This window comes from Microtus pennsylvanicus, chromosome 6 (assembly GCF_037038515.1).
Source record: "Microtus pennsylvanicus isolate mMicPen1 chromosome 6, mMicPen1.hap1, whole genome shotgun sequence".
Taxonomy (NCBI): Eukaryota; Metazoa; Chordata; class Mammalia; order Rodentia; family Cricetidae; genus Microtus; species Microtus pennsylvanicus.
In genome coordinates, this window is record NC_134584.1 from 85744403 (window position 1) to 85767156 (window position 22754).

Here is a 22754-nt window from a genome sequence, read left to right on the forward strand (position 1 = left end):
CATCTGGCTTGTTTTGACAAATTAAAAAAAAAATCTTAAAAGTGCGCCTCCAAAGGCACAGAATTAAGAATTTATATACAGAGATTTTATTATTCTAGAATATCCCAAATGAACTCAAATACTAATGTCCGTGTGGGCCAAGCAGGCTTTAACTAGCCGAAGACTTGCCTGTCTCTAACCTTTTCATAATCAGCTTTTCAGTCTACAGACACTTAGCAAAGTTCATGATAAATCCCATCCTCCTGCCTCAGCCTCAGTGCTAGGATGATAAGCCTGCACCTATCAAACATGCCCCTTTATAATTAAAAATGGTATTTTTAATTGTGTGTGGCTGTACATTTGCGGAGGTCAGAGTATAACCTGGGGAGCTGGTTTTCTCTTTCCTCCATGTGAGTCCCGGGTATTCAGTTCACGTCTTCAGGCTTGGTGGAGCCATCTTGCTCTTCCCTGAAATCAACTCCTTCTTTTAGAACTTTTAAAATTTCATTTCATGGGCATGGGCGTTTTGCCTGAATGCGTGTGCATGTACCATGTGCCTTCCTGGTGCCCAAGGAGGCCAAAAGAGAGCATTGGATCCCCTGGAACTGGAGTTACAGCTGGTTGTAAGCCACCATGTGGGTGCTGGAAATGGTACCCAGGTCCTCTGGAGGAACAGCCTGTGCCCTATGTGCCGAGCCACCTCTCTAACTCCCAAAACTACTCCTTGGTACATCTGCTTTAGAAGACAGTCTCGCATCTCGTAATCCCGAAGATACTAATGATTAGAGACGGAAAGGCCACCTATACGTAGCCTCACTCCACAAGCAGGCATGCTCGCATGCATATGGTGTCCCAGGCAATGCTGTGCTGTGGCCCCATCTCGAAAGAACCCAGATGCCCACAGAGAAGAAAGTGGACATACTGTGAGCTGATCTCGCCACAGAGTAGTACGCAGCAAAGAAAACGTATCACCCACAGCTATGGATGACAGCAGGCCAGTTTAAAAGACGAAAAGATGACCCCAAGGAACCAGGTCCTGCAGAATGATGCTTATTATGGGGTCGAAGGGAGCCAAACCGCAGCTCCTGCTGAGGAAGGCGTGCTAAAGTCATAAAGCTAAAAGAATGATCAGGCAGTGGTTATAATGGAGCCAGCCCCCGTGTAGGCCTGTGGTCTGGTTTCTGGGGCGCTGACACCCACAAAGGTGGCGATTTCTCAGCTTGTTCATTTGTATTTTATTGTATGTTTCTCTGTGTTTATGGAATTTCCAAATGGGGGGGGACAGAGGGCAGGTGGGAGTGATCCAGGCGCCTGGTAGAGATGGGGCCATGCCAACGCCAGGCCAGCCGCCCTGTCTAGCATGCTAGGGCTCAGTTAGCGGTCTGCTCCTATGAGCTCACAGGTGCTCCTGCCAGGGTCTCCAGGGTGACCTAAACATCAGCTTGGAAGCCCCCCTGCGATCTGCAACCCTCCCAGAAGTGCTCTGAACCTTCCAGCTCGCAAAAATTGTCTTTTGCTCAACAGACCCTCATTTGCTCAGCGACGGCCACCCACACTAGTCCCTACACCAAGCCCTCTGCTCTTTAAGTTCTTCCTTCCAACTGGGCCCGCCTGGTTCTAGGCAGCAACAAGGGACCTGGGGTGGCAGGCAAGGTCCTCTGTGCGGGAGGATCTGTCCCGACTTCCCCCTGTGCCCAGCCGCGCCTGCTCCCGCGCCGGTGATTGGTTGCGCGCATAGCCGGGTGGGTCTTGCTCCAGGGCGCAGGGCCCAGGTCTAGCCCCGGAATCTGGCTGGGCAGCTCTCCCCTCGCACCTCTACTTTCAGCGGAACTGAGGGAGGGGGAAGGGGACGGGGAGAGAGGCGCTCGGGGGTGGGGATGCTGCCAGGCTCTGCCGCAGCCCGAGCCGCTGCCGAGCGGCGCACACCGCCCTCCCTCGCTCGTTCGCTCGCTCTCTCGCCTCCTTCCCCTCCCCTCCCCGTGGGGAATTTTCAAGACTGCGCTGCTGCAATTTCCCCCCGGCCGAGGCTGTGCCGCGCCTGGCTGCGCGCACACACGCTTCCGCGCGCAGAGGAGCCGGCGGCTGCTGAATCAGGAGGAAAACAGATCGGCTTTTTTCAAAGCCGGGGACCAGCGGCTCCCTGACGCCTCCGAGCCCCGCCGCGCCCCTGCGCCCCGCTCCTCCGCCCCCCGCTCTCCAACCGGGTTGGATTTGGGGGAGGGGCTGCAGCGTTTTCAGGAATTTTCTATTCTTTCCAGGTCTAGGAAAGTCAGCAAAACAGACGGACAGATCCTTCTCTGCCACCCTCCTCCCGTAGCAAAGACCTGGTTTTGGCTTTTTTTTTAATTATTTAATTTTCTTCTTCTTTTTCAAATGGGCCGAGCCCACGCCTTTAGCAAGATGCCAAGCTGACCCGGACCTCCGAGGAATCTGAAGCTTATCGCTGCGTCCCAGGGAGGGGGGGACGTCCTTCGCTTAGACTTCGCGTTTTAAAGGGGGTGTGCATTGGAGCGTTGCTTTAAAAAAATCTTTTTACACTATATATTTTTTAACTGATTTTTTTTTTAACTGAAAAAATTTTTTCCTCTCCGGAGTGGGTGGCCGGGGATCGCCTGGATCGCGTCCCCGGTTATTTTTGCCGCGCCCCTCCCCCGCGCCCCGCCCCCGCGCCCTCCCCCGCACCCCTCCTCCCGCCCGGGGTCACCGCCTCTGCCGGCATGTCCCGAGCCGCGCTCCCCGGCTCGGCCGGGCCGTCCCGCTCGTGAGCCCCCGAGCCGAGGCCGGGCGCCGCCGCCCGATGGGCTGGGCCGTGGAGCGTCTCCGCAGTCGCAGGTGCAGCCGCCGTCCCCACAGCCCGGCCAGCCTGAGAAGCGGCGGCGGTGGTGGTGGTGGTGGTGGCGGTGGCCGTGGCTTCCGCAGCGCTCGCCGCAGCAACAGCAGCCGCCGCGTAACCCGAGGCCCTTTGCTCTTTGCAGAATGGCCCGCTTTGGAGACGAGATGCCGGGCCGCTACGGCGCAGGCGGAGGAGGCTCAGGGCCGGCCGCCGGGGTGGTCGTGGGCGCCGCGGGCGGCCGAGGAGCCGGGGGCAGCCGGCAGGGCGGGCAGCCCGGAGCGCAGAGGATGTACAAGCAGTCGATGGCGCAGAGAGCGCGGACCATGGCCCTCTACAACCCAATCCCCGTTCGCCAGAACTGCCTCACGGTCAACCGCTCCCTGTTCCTCTTCAGTGAAGACAACGTGGTGAGAAAATACGCCAAAAAGATCACGGAATGGCCATATCCTTTGCCCCAGCCCGGGCGGCTGCGCCTCCCCTCCTCCTCTCCACCTCCTCCTCTTCTCTTTCTCCACCTCTTCCTCCTCTTCCTCCTCCACCCTCTGCGGGACTGAGAGAGAGACCTGGGGGCTGTGGGAGCTGGGGGTCTCCTCGGCGGCTAGGGGCTGGAGATGAGGGCCCCGGAGCTGTGCGAAGCAGTCTCCCGGCCTGCTGGGATGCAGCTGCAGAGCGAGCCTGCGAGTACTTAGGAGGCTCGGTACTCGGGGGAGTGAGTGGTTCCTTGCAAAGACCGAAGGTCTGGGTCTTGGGTCGCGCAGGGACACTGATGGGGGGCTCTTCAGATGGGGTCTGATTTCTTACTTTGGAGCCCTAGTTGGGCCAGTGCCTGGACGCTTTAGGGCCCACACGTGGGCCCTCCTCAAATCCTATAGAAAAGGTCCTCGGCCTCTCCATCCTGGTGTTTTACCTAAGGTGGGAGCCTCAGGCCTAGGGCATGGGACACCATGTGGCTTGGTGGTGGAGTCATCCCAGCCTCAGTGGCTCTGGGTGGGCCGCCAGCTGTATCTGGGGACTGTCCTGTTTCATGGTTTGGGGAATTGTTCCTCTGTCTCCGTGTATGCAAGTCCTGTTCCTTCCGTCACAGGTCAGAGCCCCTTCAGCGTTATCTTTTGGGGTCTAAAGAAACCTAGACCTATCCAGCCGGTGAGGCAAATGGCCTGGGAAGACCTGAGGTGGGTTGTTCCAGGATGAGAGAAGGCAGAAGGAAGGAGAGGAAGTGGGCCCGTTTGAAGGGCTGCTTGTGGGCTTGGTGGGGTTTAGCTTCTCACACCCTGGGGAGCCGGGAGGGAACACCAGGAGGATCAGTCTCCATATAGGCATCTTGGACAGGTAGCCCACCCCCCCGACGAAAAACCAGAGGAAAAAGGAAAGAGCACTTTTTCCTCTGCTGAGGAGTGATTTCACACACACGGTGCCCCGAATTTCTTGAAGTCCTCCTTTGCTGCCCGTAAACCTCGCATCTGGGAAGACACAGGCAGGCGCGGGTGGATAGAGTCGAGGTTTCTCTGTCATCTAAGCATGACCCAGATTCCCGGTGTGGGGGGGACACACCCTGCTCCCCAGGCTGGCTGGTCACCCCGCCATGCCCAAATGTACCTCTTTTCAGGCTCCAATTCCTTGAGGGCCAAAATGACACGGGCTGGGCAGATCTCATGAGTTTGCCAGGGGTCGCTAGCTCTTGGGTATGGGTGGGGCCAGTCTGTCTCAGCTAGGACCGGGCCCTTTGGGCTCTTGGAGTCCCTGCTCAAAGAGCAGGATGGGTGCGTTCTCTTCTAGGGGCTCCAGATGGTTGGTTCCTGGGGCTGTGAAATTACACCGGGGGAGCATGAGGTTTTGGAGCAAGTGGCTTCTGTGGAGGCTGGTGAAAATTAAGATCTGTGTAGTGGAAGGCTTCTTTCTGAGGGGTGTCTCCCTAACCATAGTGCTGTTGGTGCTTAAGGTAGGTGCCAGAATTTTGCTCCCTGAACTCCTCCTTGCCAAGGTTGGTCAGTGTGTCCTCCCAAACACTTCTAGCCCAGTAAAATGCTTAGAGGACATGTGACTTTAGTACCCAGACTGGAATCAGTAGCTGGGGCTTAGAGGACACCAGAGGATGAGAACAGGCCTTCGGACGTTCTAGGGACTGTCCGGGGAGCGACCACCGTACTGTTAAATGACTTTCCCCCTTCTGAAGCCTTCCAAGAGGAAGCAGAGGAGTTGGGGAGCCCTTCTGCTGTCCTCAGCTCACCCCATCCATCCCGGATGCTGCAGCTCTGAGAGCTGTCATAGCTGAGCTGAGCCTCGGGCACCCCGAGAGCACCCCAGCCTTGTCTGTTGGCTAGCCCAGGCCTCACTCCCTCTGGGGAGCTTTGGGATGAGTGTGTGCAGTTTCCCGCCCTCTCTGCAGCGCTTCTGTTCCCTTTCTGGTCTGAAGAATTATACAGCCCCACTCCGGAAGGGGGCGCTTTCCATCCCAGGCCTAGCCAGCCTCCAAGCCAGGTCATCATGCAAGGAGCAGCTTCCGGGAGGGGTGGGAGGGAGGGACGGAGGACCCGAGGCTGTTCCATCAAGAAATTCAGGCCGGTGGCAGGAGATAAAATAGATTTGCCTGGGAGTCAAGGCACTGCACAAAATACTGACTTAAAAAAAATCCAAATACTATTGGAATTGAAAAAATAAGCAATTAAGCAATTTCTCTAAACTTAAAAAAATGTTTCAGCGGTTCAGGGTCTTAGGTAGTTCAGGATAGCCTCAAACTCACTATGTGGTTGAGTATTAGGTGAGGCACCACACCCTGTTTTATGCTGTGGTGGGGATGGAACCATGGGCTGCACACATGCTGGGCAAACACTTTAGCAGCTGAAATACATCTAGAAGTTTTTGGAATAAAATCTAAGATGCATACAGGCAAGCACAAGGTTGGAACTGGCTCCCTTGATGGCTGCTCAGGCCAAAGGACCTCTCTCCTCCCATTCCTGGCCACACCCCAGCAAGATCAGCTGACCTACCTGGCTTCTAACCTCCTTGTGAGCCTCATGTAAATGAGATTGGAGCTGTATTCTTTTGTGCCTGGCTTCTCTGTGTCTTCGAGATGTTTTGGCATCTAGAATGTTACTGCGTGGTGGCCTCACGGATGTTGATCCTAGAGCCCTTAGGGGTGTTCTCTGCTATGGAATTTCTCCCTCTGAGCTCGTCTTCAAGTGGACCAGACCATGACTTTTTGATGTGTGGAGCCCAATTCAGAAATCTGTTTCCTGGGGGTCTTGGGGCAACATGAAAAGTGTCTTTGCTGTCTGTGGAGGGGAGGGTTTACAGGGCTGTGGAGTTGACTGCCACAGGAGACTTCCTTCCACCTGCCAGGTCCAGTGTGGCTAACTGCTCGAGGGTGGAGCCTTGCTTTCTCTCCACCCTGGCACAGTTTGCCACCTCAGTCCCATCCTTCTGTCTCCCAGCAGCTCAGACTGGAGACCAATCACAAGAAGTAAGAGTTGTCTTTGCATCCAGGTCAGAAACTCCAAGGAAGTTCTGTAATCTGCCCTGTTCGCTCAACAAGCTGCCCTAAGTGCACACGCCTTCACCCTCGGTCCCACTCACTGTAGGTCTGACTGGAGCGTAGAGAAGAGGGGCCTCATGGCCTCCGCAGAACTAGGATCTGTTGGCTCCGTAAGGGGCATCTTAGCCTTCCTAGAGCGTCCTCTCATGATGCCACCTGCTCCACCAAATGTCAGTGTCATCTTCCTGGTCCCCTTATGCTCGTGCCTCCTCTTCTGACTCTGCCAGTGCTGGGCCCGGCCTGTGTGCAGATGCATCTGCCCTCATCATAGAAACTCAGAGACCCTGGAGTCACCGTGGCGTCAGGGGCCTGTGGGCACTGGCAGGCTCTCCTCCGGAACTGAGAAGTGTGGTGGGACCGCCCCTCCCCCCAGAGATGTAACGTCACATGTTCAGACGCTTGGCCTCACCTGAAACATTCTGGACAGTTCTGTTGAGATGGAGGGATGTCCTGAGTCATAGTTTCTCTATCTGCTACATCTACTTGTCAGGAGTTCCCAGAGGAGCACCCTGGGAAGTAGGAGTTAACCTGGCCTTGCCACTGGGAACCTCCACAAAGGTGTGATCCCTCATCCACAGTTTCCAAATCCAAACATCTCAGAACCCCAAGAAAGATCTGCCATCCGGAGGCAAAGCCAAACAGGCTCAGGGTTTATAGTGGCCTTTTGAGGTGCTCATGCGTGCTAAGCGTGGGCTCTGTCAGTGAACCCGAAGCCCCAGCTCCTGTGCAGCCCATTTGGCAAGAGTCAGGACAGGTTTTGAAGAAGAAAAAGCAGGGTGTTTAGTGAGCTCCCCACCCCACCAGGAATACTGCAGAGACGGCGGCGGGGCGCCGGGGACTCCTGACTTAGCTATGGTGTTCAGCTTACAATTTGCTGTCTTAACCAGAGAATGGAGAAGGGGCACGTAAGCGATAGGTACCATATTCGGAGTTGTGGTCTATCCTGGGCTAGCAGCGTATGGTCTGTTGACAGTTTGTGTTACCAGGCAGTTGAATAGACAGTAGTGCCAGGTGGACATACTGAGGGGCAGCAGAATTGGTTGGGTGATGTCAGTTTATGGTTTAGTGTTTCTTTGGTTGTGGTTCCACCATAAGCCAAGGAGTATCGGTCTGGTAGTGGTGTGGGTCTCGTGCTCATAGAGTTCATTTCATTAAGATGATAGTTCTTGTCTGGCCCTAGGATGTGGGTGAGGACTGTGCCTTTCCACCCTGGGCACTCCTGTGCCAGAGAAGTCTTACTCTATAGCCTATGTTGATCTCAAACTCATGGCCCTGATATCTCAGTCTTCAGAGCGCTAGGATTGTATCCAGTGTGCTTCTGGGGAACTGCTAGCTGCCAGCTCGGGGCTTGGGGTCTCCAGATCATCCTGACACACCCTGTTGTCTTTTCCCTTCTATTTGGAAAACAGGTTTGAGGAGGTGTGGTCTCTTTGTAGCAGGCTTTGTCTTCCGTGTGTACTGCTAGATGAGTTTTGACAGGTGTGTGGGGCTGTGGAGCCAGCGCCCTACTTGACATAGGGAACAGCACAATCTCCCCAAAATATTCCCCGTTCCTCTTCTGAGTCAGCACCTCACGTCTCCCGTCTCTTGTGACCTGTGACCTCATCTCCATGCTGTAGTTTTTTCCTTTTCTAGAAGGTTCTAGAAATAGAATCATGCAGTAGCTTTTTTTTCCCCTTCAGTGCTATGGATGGAACCAAGGTCTCCTGCATGGTAGCCAGAGCTCCACCACTGAGCTACAGTCATAGCTCTTGATTATTTGAGACCAAGGCTCTTGATTTGCCTGCCTTCTTGATCCACTGCATCCCATGGTTGGGAGGCAGGCAGCAACACTGTGCCTTCGGAGGTGAGCTTCATGTAGGTCTGTAGTAGCCTGCGTGTCATTAGCTTCTTCTCTCCCCAGCCACCGAATCCCCATCTCATTAGATAGCCCTGGCTGTCCTGAAAGTCACTATGTACAGCAGGCTGGCCTCAAACTCACAGAGATCTGCCTGCCTCGGTCTCCCGAGTGCTGAGATTAAAGCACCTCAGTTTTGTCTCTTTGACTTGCTAACCAGTACTCAGTGGCTGGGCTACAGTTTGTCCCAGGTCCCAGCCGAAGGACATTTGAGTGTCTCCAGGGTGGGCAATTATGAACAGAGCAGCTGTCAGTGCTGGTGTCTGGGTTTTACCGGGAGTGCTGGGGAGCTGTGTTTCATTTCTCTTTGGTAAATACACAGGGGTGGGATGGGTGGGTCTTCTGGTAGGAGCCGGCGTAACTTTGCCAGAGGTGAGGTGGCTAGACTGTCCTCCACAGTGGCCACAGGAGACTGTTCACTGTCTTCACTTGAACCTCAGGTCCTGAGCTCCAAGTCATGGGGAGCCTCAGGGTGAAAGGTGAGACACTGAGCATCATGGGAAAAAGTGGTAAAAGTGGCTGTGTTAAAGGTTGTACCAGTCTCTGTGCTCACACTAGAAAGGGTCCAAGCCAGACTGGGTGGCTCCTGTCTTCTTCGTTACAGTGGGGCTATGCTGATGTCACCTGACATGTTTGTTGAGTGACTGCAAGAGGAATCAGTCCTCACTCAGAAGCTCTCCGATACCCCGTATGATTCCCCGTATGCTGACATTTCCATGTTTGGGGGTTTCAGGGCAGAGCACCTGGAGGCTGTAAATGGGGCTAGTAAGCCAGGGAAGGTCTCCCAAGTGGTGCTTGGAGTTGAAAGCGGGGCCTGTGGAACCGGAAAACTGCCTTCAGAGCCTTGGGGGCTACCGCAGGTGCTTGAGGTGTGCACCCTCGTTTCCTGCTTCCCGCAGAATTGAATGTGCTTGTTCTGTGATGAAGCCCAGCTAGGAGGGTTTACCTGGCCCGCTCTCATACAGCCAGTGCATCTCCAAGAGTCAGCTCTGAGGAAGGGGCCGTGTGTCCTGCAGAGAACTGCGGGAGAAGAAACCCTTCAGGGGCTGGGGATGTGGCCCAGCTGGCAGAGTGCTTGACCATGCACAAGGCCCTGGGTTCCATCCCCAGCATTGCAGAAATTAGGGGTGGTGGTGCATACCTGTGATCCCAGCACCCAGGAGGTGGAGGCAGGAGGATCGGAAACTCACAGTTATCCTTGGCTACATAGCCAAGCTGAGGCCAGTCTGGGCTACATGAGACCCTGTCTCAGACAAACCAAAACTTCAGTAGACCAAAACAATAGCCAGAAAATTCTTCAGCATGTAGGTAGATCAGCCCCGAGTGTCAGACTCCTTGAGGCCACTCCGTCTCTGGTGTTGGGAACTCTGTTCCCACATTTTGGGTGGTGAAGGGACAGCTTCTGTTTGTGTCTTCAGAGGGTCTTGAGGATGGGGGGAGGGGCATGCAGAGAAAATGGTTGGCATGTCAAGAAAGTTCCAAAACCTAAAAGCAGAATTCCAGAGTCATTCTGTCTCCAGTGGGTTGTTTCGTTGTGTGGTTTTGTTTGTGTAGCTCAGGCTGGCCTTGAATTCCATATAAAGCTGAGGTTTGCTCTTGAACTTCTCCTGAAGGCTGAGATAATAGCCCAGGCGTCCATGCTCAGCTTCCTGGTATTGTGTTCCCAAGATGAGCCATTGTGGATTTGTTGGGCAGAATATTGCTGTTTTGAATATATCCCTCAAACATGGTGCATTCTTGGTTCTTTCTAGAAGCTTTCAGGGAAAGAGGAAAAAACTCATGTCTTTTTGGCCCACTTTTCGATTCCCATCGGTCTAAGAGAAAATTACTTCCCTTCCACTGCTCAGTCCCTCCCTCAGGGGTGACAGGGTGAGGGTTTGATCTGTGTAATTAGCTTCCTGGAGCCTCCCTCCCACCCCTTGTTCTGCCCTTCAGAACTGCTCAGGAGACTGCTCAGAATGAGACCAAGGGCTCGGGCCACTCTGTGGCCTACCCTGGGTGCACGCCGCACACCCACCAGAACACTGCTCAGATCTTGAGTTAGAATTTGGGAACTTTCTTGGTGCTTATGGACCAACTGTCTGGAGGATCATGAGTTCAAGGTCAGGCCGTGCCCTCAGTGAGACCTTATAACAGAAACCCAATCAAAACAAAAAGTGTGTTGTGTGCACCTGCCCAAATTCCCAGCTCTGTTTCCCCTGATTACCTAAGAGAGTGATGAGCTCAAGGAATATTCTTGGGGGGTAGGGCAAGATGGGAAGACACTGTGAGCCGCCACCCCTAGTTGTTCTGGGTTTTTGAGATGTCCATTGGTTCTGAACAAATGAGGATATTGGTCTCTTCATTAATGCATTCTGAGTATTAATGTTTCTGGGTACTGGGAATTGAGCCCAAAACCTCACATCCTGTGGTGTGTGCGGTGTGTGTGCGTGTATGGTGTGTGTGAACGTGTGGTGCGCATGTGTGTGCATGTGGTGTGTGTGTGTGCATGTGTGTGTGTGTGAGCGTGTGGTGTGTGTGTGCATATACATGCGTGTATGAGTGTGTACTTTGTGCATACAGATGCATGCGTACGCATGTGCGTGTGTGAGGTGTGTGTGCATGTGAGATGTGTGTGCGTGTGTGGTGTGTGTGAGCGTGTGGTGTGTGTGTGCATGTGTGTGTGCATATGTGTATACACATGCGTGTGTGTGGTGTGTGTGCGTGTGGTGTATTCATATGCACGTGTGGATGAAGTAGCCGTAGACGCCAGGGGACAACCTTGGTTGTTGTTCCTCAGGTGCTGTTCACCTTTTTGTGAGTCCGTCTCTTGGGTTCTCCAGTTAGGCTAGGGTGTAAGGCCTGTAAGCCCCAGGGAGCCACCCATCCCCACCTCCTTAACATCAGGATTAAACGCTACTGCCCCTGATTTTATGTGGGTTGTGCAGCTATCGTTCACTGAAGGAGCCATCTCCCTGGTTCAGCTCTAGGGCCTTACAACTTCTAGGCTGGTGATTTGTTTGCTGGTTTCTACTGTTTACTGTTTGTTTACAGTCCCACTAAATTGCCTAAGCTAGCCTTGAACCTGTGATCCTCCTGCCTCAGCTTTCTGGGCACCCGGCCAGCAGATGTGAGCCTCCACATCCAGCTCAGTGGTGGGCATTCATGCCCAACAGAAAGCACAGGACTTTATCCAGTGACCGCTAAGTGACAGAGGCACCTGTCCAGGTGACAGTGACCTCCCTCTGAAAAGCCAAGTCGCTTTGTGAGGAGGCCCGCTGCCTTCCGGAAGCTGCTGAGAGATAGCTGTGAGAGAGGCCATTGCCAGGAAGCAAGTGCTGACGTCAAGTTTGGTCATCTGGCTTCCATCAGGCAAGGCCTGGATTTTGTTCTGCATGGGTCTTTTACTTTTTGTTTCTTTATTTGTGTGTTTATTTAATGTGTGTGGAAGCCAGAAATCAACCTCCGGTGTAGTTCCTCAGGTGCCGGCACATTGTTTAATGAGACAAGGTCTCTCATTGGCCCAGAGCTTTCTCAGTAGGACAGGCTGGGTGGCCAGCGAGCCCTGGGGACCTTCTGTTTCTACCAGCCTAGTGCTGGAGTGACCAGCACAGGCCACCACGCCTGGCTTTTTATGTGGGTTCTGGAGGCAGGCACTTTACCAACTGAGCCGTCTCTCAGACCCCCGCCCCTCACCTTTTCAGCCCAGTGCTGGGCATGGAAATAGGGTTTCACCAATGCTCGCCATGTACTCTACCAGTGAGCAGCACCACCAGCCCTCTTATTTAGCTTTTATCTGGGAGGGGGAGGTCTTACTCTTCCTGCCCCAGTTTCTGAGTGCTGAGTCTTAAAAGTGTTTGGCGGTTGGGTCAGACCTGCCACGAGGCTGCGCCCACTTCCAGCCCCTGGAACCTAGGACAGGTCCGGCTCGGTCACCCTGCTGGTGATTGGCACTCACACCCCCAGGTGGTCTTTCCGCTTTGGGCTGTGCATTTCATATGAATGAATGTATAAAGTGAGTATAAAACCAAGCTTTAGGGTGTGGTTCAGTGGTAGAGCGCTGGCTCCATGCAGGAGGCCCTGGCTTTCATCCTTAGCACCTCTCATTATTCCTAAATCAAGGGAGCAATGCTGGTACTAAACCTTGCTCCACAGGATTAGGCAGAGCCTGGCCAGCCAAGCTCTTGAGGCCTTCACCTGCACAGTTTTCTGTCCTTATAGACCTGGACATGGGAGGGGCCTTGGGGTTTGTACTTGCTGCTGTGAAGCCCCATTTAGAGGGGACCGGATTAGGAGGGAAGGGGCACAGAGAAAATAGGGTAGAGCCGAAACAAATGTGGGTGGGTCAGGCTGCAGAGGCCACCCCATCCCTTACACCTGCTGCCTCAGGCTTCTTGTTTTCTCAGTGAGGGCAGGGCTCCTTTGTCCGAGGAACTGCAGAAGGAATAAAGAGACGAAGGGGGTGTGGATGGTCTCCTTATACAAAGTAGAACCGCACAGTCTGAAGAGTGAGGTGGTATTAATTAATTGTGGTCACTCCTCTGCGTCTCTGGGGACTGGATACATGGTATTGCATTTGCTGATGCTACAGCCACGTTACTCATTTCATTTGGGGATGGTGGGAATGAATTCCAGAGCCTCACGCACTCCAGGTCAGGACTGCGCTACCGAGCCACACTCCTGAATAGAAGAACTAGCTTCTCCCTGTGGTCCACTCCCAGTCCCAAGCTCTCAAAAGCAGCTGGTCTTTTGACTTGCACTATTAACCGCCGTGTGTGTGCTGGGAACTGAATTTGGGTCTTGTGCAAGAGCAACAAGTGCTCTTAGTCACTGCGCCATCTCTCCGGCCTCTGCACTCTGTTTCTGAGCTTCACTTCTGGCTGTATATAGCTGCAGGTCTGTATGCTTTCTCTCTGCTCACATGCTCTGGGTGAGTTCCGCAGTTTATCCATCCTTGGTGATGTCCATTTGGGATATTTTCAGTCTGGTGTGACTCTATCTTGTTTGTTTGAGGGAGCAGTGCTAATGGGGGTACTTTCCAAGTCAGGGAATGAATGAGTTCAGGATGTTGTTTGAGTCTATGCATGGGCATCAAGTTTCGGCTAGAATCAGCTGAGAGCTGCCAGCGTTTAGAGGACACCAGCCATCACATGGGCTGGTCTTCAGCAACCTCACAGTCCACCAGTGTTTCTTCTGCAAGACTGGATCATTCGGTCAGCCCCATGCCCACCTGCGGGTGTGGGAATCCATAGTTTGGGCCTTGGTAGTGACGATGGCTGCAGAGGAGTTTAGGGGCCAAGTCAAGTGGAGAACTTGAGGCCAGCAGTGACTCAGACCCCAACTCTGAAGGCCTCTGACTTTGTCTTCTGCTGTAAATGAGTGTGCAAACTAGAGTTCACACGCAGAAGCTTAATCTTCAGCACAAGATGGTTGAGAGGTGAGGTCTGTAAGGGATAATTCGGGTAAAGATGGAGGCATGGCTGAGCCGAAGAGCTCTGGCCTGGAATCCTCCAGTAGATTCTGACTGGGGCATAGCTCAGAGGTAGAGACCCTGCCTAAGATCTTTCTGCAAGAGTCTGTGGGTGAACTTAGTGGTAGAGTACCCCCGGACTAGGATCCCCAAATGAAGGGTTAGGGGCCTGGCTTCTGAGGGGAGTGATTGCTCTGGACTCATCAGATGAACAGGTCCTGAAATTTCTGCCCTTGTGGATGGGTGAATGTTGTGGTTGGGGTAATGGGCTCCCAAACGGCAGGAGGATTCTCCTGCTGCTCCCCAGCCCTCTCTGTCCTCTCTCTGCTGTGGGATGAGGAGGCGTGATGACCCTCATCAGTGTGCCTTGGTATTGGGCTCCAAAGCTGTGAGAAATGCATTTGTTTCCTTTATATGTTACTGAGCATGCAACATCACACAGTGGGCTAAGGGCATCAGAATTTTAATGGCTCTCCTCTTGGATGATGGACTGACTGACTGACAACTGCTTTAGTGCATGTGATGCTTTCCTTGGTGTTTTCACGGGGAGATACCCTGTCCATGATGGATGTATGTGGGCTCCTCTGACCCGGTGCTTGGATTAGCATATGGCACATAGTAGGTCTGTGTGTTTCTATTCTGCTTTTGTGTCTCTCGTCTTATTCTTTGCCCGTCCACTGTTGCTTCAGGATCTAAGCTGATGGGAAGGCAGGTACAGCCTTCTCTTCTTTTCCCCCAAGTGCTGCGGAAGGAGCGCAGCACCCCTACACACACATGCTCTGTGAGTGCTCTACCACTGAGTTATGCGCCAGACCTTGCTGAGTGTTAATACTAGAATCTCTTGGTTCCCAAGCCCAGGCCAGATTTTCCCCACCTCTCAGCCATCTGTTTGTATGTTCCTAATCATCTCCCTCCCGTTCCCTGTGACCCAATGCCAGACTCTCCTCGCCCCCCCACTGCTCCTCCTTCCTCTCCAAATCCTTTCTCCATTGCTCCCCCTGTCCTTATGAGTGCCTCTTCTCAAGGCATCTGACACTTCAAATTCCTAAGCACAGACCATCTTCTGCAAGGGTGTGACAAGGCTTCAAACTGTTTGGGCATTGGAGAAATTGGAAAGAGTTGGAAAGGTTCGTGGCCTTTAACTGCTTTTGCAAGTTTTTCGTGTGCGAACTTTTGACAGTTCTGACTGTTTTAGTCACATTGAAGTGGTCTCTGTTGTGAATCATGGCTGCATGGCTTGCACTCCTGTGCAGTTACGTTGGATGATTGCATTGATGGGTGGACAGTGTCTTGCCTACTTTTCTGGTGCTGTGATAAAACGCCATGACCAAGGCATCTTAGAAAAGAAAGCGTTTTGGGGGTTTACAGTTCCAGAGGAATGAGTCCATCGTGGCAGGGAGGCACTGCAGCAGGAACAGGAAGCTAAGAGAACACACCTTCAAAAACAAACTTGAAACAGAGAGCAAACCGGAAGTAGGACAAGCCCAAATACTCTCAAAGCCCCCCCCCCCAGTGGTGTGCTGTCTCCAGCAAGGCTTTATCACCTACCCCCGCCCCCAAACAGCATCACAAACTGGGAACCAAGTGTTCAAATACTAAAATCCATAAGGATCATTCTTATTCAGACTACTACAGACAGGTGCATCGATGGATGAGTGGATAGTTGCCTGGATGGATATTTAGATAGATGTGCAGTGGATGGATAGATGTTGGATGGTCAGTGGACAGATGAATGGATGGTTGGATGGACATGGGAGTGTGTGGGTAGGTAGGTCAGTAGATGGATGGGTGGGTGGGTGGATGAGTAGATACCTGGGTGGGTGGGTGGATGGATCAATGGGTAGATAGATGAGTGTATGAATGGATGGTTGGGTAGGTAGATTGGTGGACAGATGCATGGATGAATAAGTAGATAGGTGGGTGGGTGGATGGATGAATGGATGGACACAGAGTAGATGGATGGATAAATGGATGGATGGGTAGATAGGTGGGTGGATGGATAGATATGGAGTAGATAAATGGATAGATGGATGGATGGGTAGATAGATTGGTGAACAGATGGATGGATAAGTAGATGGGTGGGTGGATGAGTAGATAGCTGGGTAGGTGGGTGGGTGGATGGATCATTGGGTAGATAGATGAGTGTATGAATGGATTGTTGGGTAGATAGATTGGTGGACAGATGGATGGATGCAGAGTAGATAGATGGGTGGGTGGGTGGATGGATACAGAGTAGATGAGTGGATAGATGGATGGATAGGTAGGTAGATGGGTGGGTGGGTGGATAGATGGATGGATGTATGGATGGATGGGTAAATAGATAGGTGAATGGATAGATGGAGGATAGATGGGTGGGTGGGTGGGTAGATGGATGGATGAGTGGATGGGTAGACAGATAAGTGGGCTGGTGGATGGATGGAGAATAGATAGGTGGGTGGATGGGTGGATTGGGAGGTGGATGGGCTGGTGTAAGGATTAGTATGTAGATGAATGAGTAGATGTAATGATAAAGGAATTAGCTTGAAAGGTAGAAAATGAGTGGGCAGGTGTATGGGTATTTGTTGGATGTCAGAACATGGTCTGGGCAAGGCCTGTGTGTGGTCTCTGACATATGCTATTCTCATTGACTTGGGACCATGGCATTCCCTGTTTCTGCCCTGTCATGCCTTCTCCAGTACCAATCCACTCTTATTTGCTGCTTCCAGAAATTCAGTAGGCTTGGCTGCTCTTGAAGATCAGAGAGCAGGCTCCTGCCTTCATTGCACCTGGCACTTCCTGCACCATCCACCTGCAAGTGTTCAGTTGAGATGTTGAGATGCTGTGGGGAAGGCTAACAGAGTTATTGACAGACATTATTAAACTCTGGAAACATGTCACCTGTTTGTTTCAGTCATGGGACTGAAAGTGGAAGTCCTTGGCTTTTGCCGTATGGGTAGAAAAATTGGGACCATGTCTTCTCCAGGGAGAACCAGGAAATGCCTACCGTGGTTACCCAGCAGTCAGAACACACAGATCGCAGAATCACAGACTCCTGTGACATGTTGAGGCCTGATTCCTATTGTATCTTTGGTCTCACTCTTCCGTTCTGCTCATTTGCATAATGGTGTCCACTCCGCCTCAGTTGCATCCTACAAGTCTTCCATAGATAGCTCCTCCCCAGGTCACCTCTTCCAAGATGCTCAGCTTCATCACTATTGGGCATCTAATGTACAAAGAAGAATGTGAAATCCATGGACATTCTCCCATACTCAAAGAATTCCCAGAATACTTCGATGCATCTCATTCTGTACATTTTTATGGATACAGAGTTGTGAATACAATTCCTTGTCGTCCTTGGAACACGTCGGACCACCATGTGTGGTCAGGCAGGTTGTACAGTGAGCAAAGGTAGCAGATCACATGTCAGAAGCATCAGAGAGCTGTATATTTGTTGGTGGAACTTAAGAATCTTGCTCTAACAAATTGAAGATATTATGACAGTTTTTGACAGATGGGCTTAACAACCCGAGAAAGGGGCGTCTTGTTTAAATTCTCACAACGGTGCTGTATGCATTGGCAGAAACCCCAGAAAAGATTTTTGTTAATATCTTGGTGATATTCTGCTTTCTGGGGTGTGGCGAGCCTCCTGCCACTGCCTCCTCCATCTGACTGATTGAAACAACACCGCAGGGGACATCTTTGTGTCGAGGCTCTGTCCATGGTGCTGACACATTCTCAATCGTCTCCACACCCAATACTTGTTACCATTGCCTTTGGATCTGTGGGGCGGGTTTTGAGGCAAGGTGATTGGCAATTTCAAGATGCAGATGGTGCCGAGAAGGAAAAGGATAGCATCTGGAAACCATCGTGGTCCATATGTGAATCTGCCCTTTTGAACTTGAGGTGACTTTAGTTGTCAATGTCTAGAGACGTTTTTGGTTGTCACGGGTGTGGGTGGTGGGGTTGGATGCCGCTGTTACCTGAGTAGGAGTCAGAAACATTGTGAAGCACTCTGAAATACCCAGGAAAGCCCTGCCAGTGAAGAGTTCTTCAGCCCAGGGAGCTAGGAAAACAGGCAGAGAAACCCTGATGCTCTGGGATGCTTTGAAGGAAGTGGGTGGATTTAGGATTTTTGGGTGACTTAAATTTCATTTACAGCTTTTCTTCCCTGCTGGGTGTCTAAGCCAGTTTTGAACCTCAGATCTCACACGATCAGCCACAAGCCTGCTACTGACAAATCCGTTGATATAAATATAGACGAGTGTGTGGAAGGGGGTCTCAGCTGGAGCTGGGGATGTGGGAATGTAAGCTGCTGGGCCTTCTCCTATGCTTGCAGCCTCCTTCTGGTGCCCAGCTCTTAAGTCGTGCCTCACTTTCTTTGTGTTCCTGGTTGGGATAGCTCTGGTGTCGGCTGTGGCTCCGGTGTCCCTTCCTTCTGTCACCAGGGTGCCCTTTAGGCATCCCCAGGAGGCAGAGGACAGAGTGATGAGGGTTGAGATTCAAGGGGAAACATATTCATTCATATCCAGCCATCTGCTTTTATTGAACACCTATTGTGTGCCATCGAGAGGGATGGGAAGATGGGGGCTGTGTGGGCCTTGTACTCCCCTGGAAATGGCACCATCTGTCCTTATTCCCCTGCTCTGACATGCCTTACACCTTTGGCTGTCATGTGTGGTCTCTGCGTTAAGACTTTCCCCCACGAGCACCAGTTGGGCCTGGGCAGACATACCTGCTTTCCTGTTTCCTTAGGTAGACTCCTGGAAGTGACGTGGCTAGCTCATTCTTCTCAGTGTTGTGTCAGAAGTGGAGTGTAGGTAGGGGCTGGGAGATGATAACGTGCTTGTTCTGCCCAACAAGGACGTGAGTTAGAATTCTACCACCCATATAAAAAGCCAGGCACCGTATGCTGTGTGCTTATAATCCCAGCACTGGGGAAGCAGAGACAGACAGGTCCTGCATAGCCTTGTTGGTGAGCCTAGGCTAGTAAGAGATCCTGTCTGAAAGGAAGCAGACATGGCTCCTAACCTGTACATGCTCACACATGAGTTAAAAAAAAAAAAGAAAGAAAAGTGGTAGTGTCTGCATTCCACTCTGCTCTGGCTAACAACACAGAGAATGTGGTTCGAATCCTGTTTTGCTCCAGCTAACAACACAGAGAGTGTGGTTCGAATCCTGTTTTGCTCCAGCTAACAACACAGAGAGTGTGGTTCGAGTCCCTACAGGTTGTTTGCAGGGCTCTGGCTCCGTGTCCTCAGGAGCAGTCTGTGCAGAGGTCTTGGGAGGTGGAACTGGGTCGTGTAGAGGCTGCCGGCTTTTGCGCTTGGCTTTGGAATTGAGGCTTTGCATCATCGTGGTGTAGGGTGCAGAAGCAAGCATACAGACTCCCTGTGTTCAGATCCCAGCTCTGCTTCCCAAATGATACCCATGTCACTTTGCCAAAGTCGCTTTGGCCCTGAGACCATGTAAAGGAGGTGCTCCCTGAGTATTCAATACTACAGAAGTCCCCAAATGGGTGCTGGGTCCTGGTTTGTGTGCTACTCGTACAGGCCAGGCACTGGTTTGGAAGAGAGTGTGGAGGTGCGTGTGCTCCTTGTGGCCGGTGGAGGATAATAGCTCCTCCATTTCAACAGCTCTCAGAGAAAAGCAAGCTCTTGCAGCCCCCAAATGGCCTGGTCTCCTTTAAGTGACCAAATAGGCTCTGTACCACATCCCAAGCTCCAGAACTTGGATTGTTGATGCCGAATCATTGGTATGACGTGTTGGTGTGTAAGGGAGCAGAGAGGCTGGGATGGGGTATAGAGGACTGGGCTGCCATCATATGGCCTTGCAGTGACAGCCAGTGGAGGTTCTCTTTCTCCTCCCCAGAGAGGCAGGAGCTCACTGAACTCTCACAGTCTCACACACACACCCATGCCCCTCTGTGGCACGCGGTCTTGGCAGTGCTATCGGAGGTGGAGGGTATACCAAGGGTGCTCCTGAGTTGATTGTCCTACCCACAGTGGGGTAGAGGTGGATGGCAAGGATGCTTGGCTTCGCCATTGTCCCAGTGTCATTTCTGTGGCTGTGGTAGAATATCCTGACTAAAACCAACTTAGGAGAGAGAGGGTTTGCTTGACTCACACTGGCAAATTAGAGTCCATTGGGAGAAGCCGCAGAGAAAGGAGCCTGAGACAGCCGGTCACACCGCATGTACTGTCAAGAGCAGAGAACTGAATGCCCCTGTGTCACCTGCTAGCTAAGTACTCAGCTAGCTGTCTCTACTCATGTGACTCCCAGACCAAGGAATGGTGCCAGCTACAGTGACCTGGGGCCTCTCACATCAGTTACAAGGTAACCGTCCCCACCCCCATAGACACGCCCAGAGGTCAGCCTGCTCTAGACAGTTCCTCAGTGGAAATCCTCTTCCCAGATGGTTCCAGGTTATATTAAGTTGACAGTTCAAACCTACGGGCACAGTCTTGTCCCTGTTAGTCACCAGATGGACTCAGTTCGGCAAGCGGACTCAGGCAGACCCTGCCTTTACTTTGTCACTGCCCTCTGTGTCTGGGGTGGATGTTCCTTTCCATCCCCCATGGATGAAGAGCAGCTGGGCCGTTCTTCTCACCCCCGATGGCGATCTCTTTCCTCAGCCCCCGCTCTTCCTCTGTTAAGATTGTCACTCGATCACTGGTGCCAAGTGAGGGCATGGATGGGCTGTTGCCAGTACAGTCTCTTCCTGAAGGACCATGGAAGAAGTGCCTGATTCCACCTTAGGTTTTCTGGCAGTTCCCAGGGGTTGTGGGCATTGTTTCTGTCCTGCGTAACAGATCAGCAGAGAAGCTATATGGGGACTGTGATGGCAAAGAAGGGAGTAAAACCCAATGGTGGAAATACTCATGTTTTCTCAAGACACCTTTAGTGCCTGGTGAGGACAAGGCAGGGTAAGGGACAGAGTGGAGGGCAGCTAGGACTAGATTCCTTCTCATCTGTGATGACCTTTGAGAGCCACTTGACCTTAGTGACTCTCAGTTTATTGGTCTTTAAAATGGGCACAAGAGGAACTTCCTCTGTGATAGGGTGACAATTGCATTTTGAAACACCACAGCAGACTGGCAGGTGGCCCCTCTTCCTTTCCCCCTTTATGTCATACCTAGACACAAAAATGCAGGCACGTATCCACAGATGTTCAAAAACCCTTGTCCAGGGTTGCTGACCTCAAACTGCAGAGAGCTGCACCAAGAGGCAGAGGGACAAGCAGACATGCTGATAGCTGAGAACATGGGGAATCATCTGGAAGATTTGAAAGTGCTCTTGTCCAGTTGGGTAATGCACACCAGGCACCCAGATCTTGAGAGGCTGAGGTGGGAGTAGGGCATAGAGTGAGCCTTGCAGTCAGGAGTTCCAGGCTAACCTATTGCTACATAGCAACACTGTGACATGATATAGCATGTTAAGTGTGTTAAAATGTAACTTACAGAACAATATAATATCATAACAACAATGTAACAAAAATAGTAGACAGAATAGCAAGTGACCATATGTCATGACAGTGTCACAATGTAACGGAACAGTCTGCACCTTCCAAAAATGCTCAGGACACAACCTTACTCCATCCCATACAGGGTATTATTGTTCTATAGCCTGGGCCAGCATTAAACTCACGACCCCTAACCCAGCATCTCTAGTACCCGGATTTCACACATGTACCATCACATCCCAGTAGTCATCTCCCCAGGGGTCTATGTGGGCGGTGAACTGAGCAGGTAGGTGGAGGCTGGAGCTGTGACCCTCAGAAGACCACTCACTCTTTCTGAGCCAGAAGGTCCTTTTCTATCAAACTGGGGATCTGGCACCTCCCTGCCAGTCTGTGAGAGGAGTCTGAAGTTGCGGTTCCAAGGGCTGCGTGGGCTGCCTGGGTACAGACAGCAGGCGCTCCTACATGTATGAGTACTTTTTGTTGTTTTGAGACAGGGTCTTACTGTGCAGCCCTACTGGTCTGTGTAGACCAGGCTGGCCTCAAACTCCTAGAGACCTGCCTGCCTCTGCCACCCATGTGTAGGATTAAGGCGTGGCTGCCACAGCCCCAGCGAGCTCATTGTCTGGGCTTTATAGCTAATAGTTGGAACAGTGCAAGCATCGACTCTTTAGGAAATAGCCTTTGCATTCTTTAAAAAGAAATTTGGGCTGGGAAGATTGTTCAGTGGTGTTTGTTGCTCTTGCAGAGGACTCAAGGTTGATTCTCAGTATCCATTTTAAGCAACTCACATCTGCCTATAATTCCAGCTCTAGGGTATCAGATGCTTCTACATTCAGCCTTTAACACTTGCACATGTGTATGCGCGTGCACACACACACACAAACACACACACTAGCACCTGCACGTGTGTATGCACACACACACACACACTAGCACCTGCACATGTGTATACACACACATGTTCATGCATGCATAATTTTAAATATATAAAAAAGAAAAACAGAAAAAAAATAGAGGCACGTCAGAAAGATGGCTCAGTAGAATAAAGGACTTTTGCTACAAAGCCTAATTACCGGGGATCCGTGCCTGGAGGACGTACAGGTGGGAAGAGAGAAACAGTCCCACAAGGTTGTCCTCTGTCTCAGTCACTGTCCTGTGGCTGTGCAGAGACACAATGACCACGTTGGCTTAGAGGAGAAACATGTAATTAGCGCTTGCTCACCATTTTAGATGGAGATTCCACTGTTATTGTGGCGGGCAGCAGGCAGGCATGGTGCTGGAGCAGTAGCTGAGAGTTCACATCTGATCCACAAGCTCATGGGGGTGGGGAGGAATCAGGCCTGGCAAAGGCTTTCGAAAACTCAAAGCCCACCCCAGTGACACACCTCCTCCAGCAAGACCACTCCTCCTAATCCTTCAACAGTCCACTAGCTGAGAGCCAAACATTAAAGTGCATTAGCCTGCGGGGGTCAAGTTCATTCAGACTACCATAGTCACCAACCTCAGTTACCTGCTGGGTCACGTGCACCTCCAATAATAAATGAAAAGTAAGAAAATTGAGCCAAAAATGCTTATGCCATTATGACCTTTCATCTGCAGTGCTGGGGACAAAACCCAGAGCTTCAT

At 51.8% G+C, this 22754-nt stretch overlaps 1 protein-coding gene across 1 annotated transcript in view; it reads left to right on the forward strand.

Moving 5' to 3' along the window:
* The window catches only part of LOC142852167 (uncharacterized), a 117165-nt gene that overhangs the window by 57107 nt on the left and 37304 nt on the right, over positions 1 to 22754 (forward strand). The window contains exon 3 of the mRNA XM_075976673.1: positions 2955 to 3366. Coding sequence (XP_075832788.1) covers positions 2955 to 3366 — 412 coding nt within the window. Of the gene's footprint in view, positions 1 to 2954 lie in introns of the transcript that reaches the window.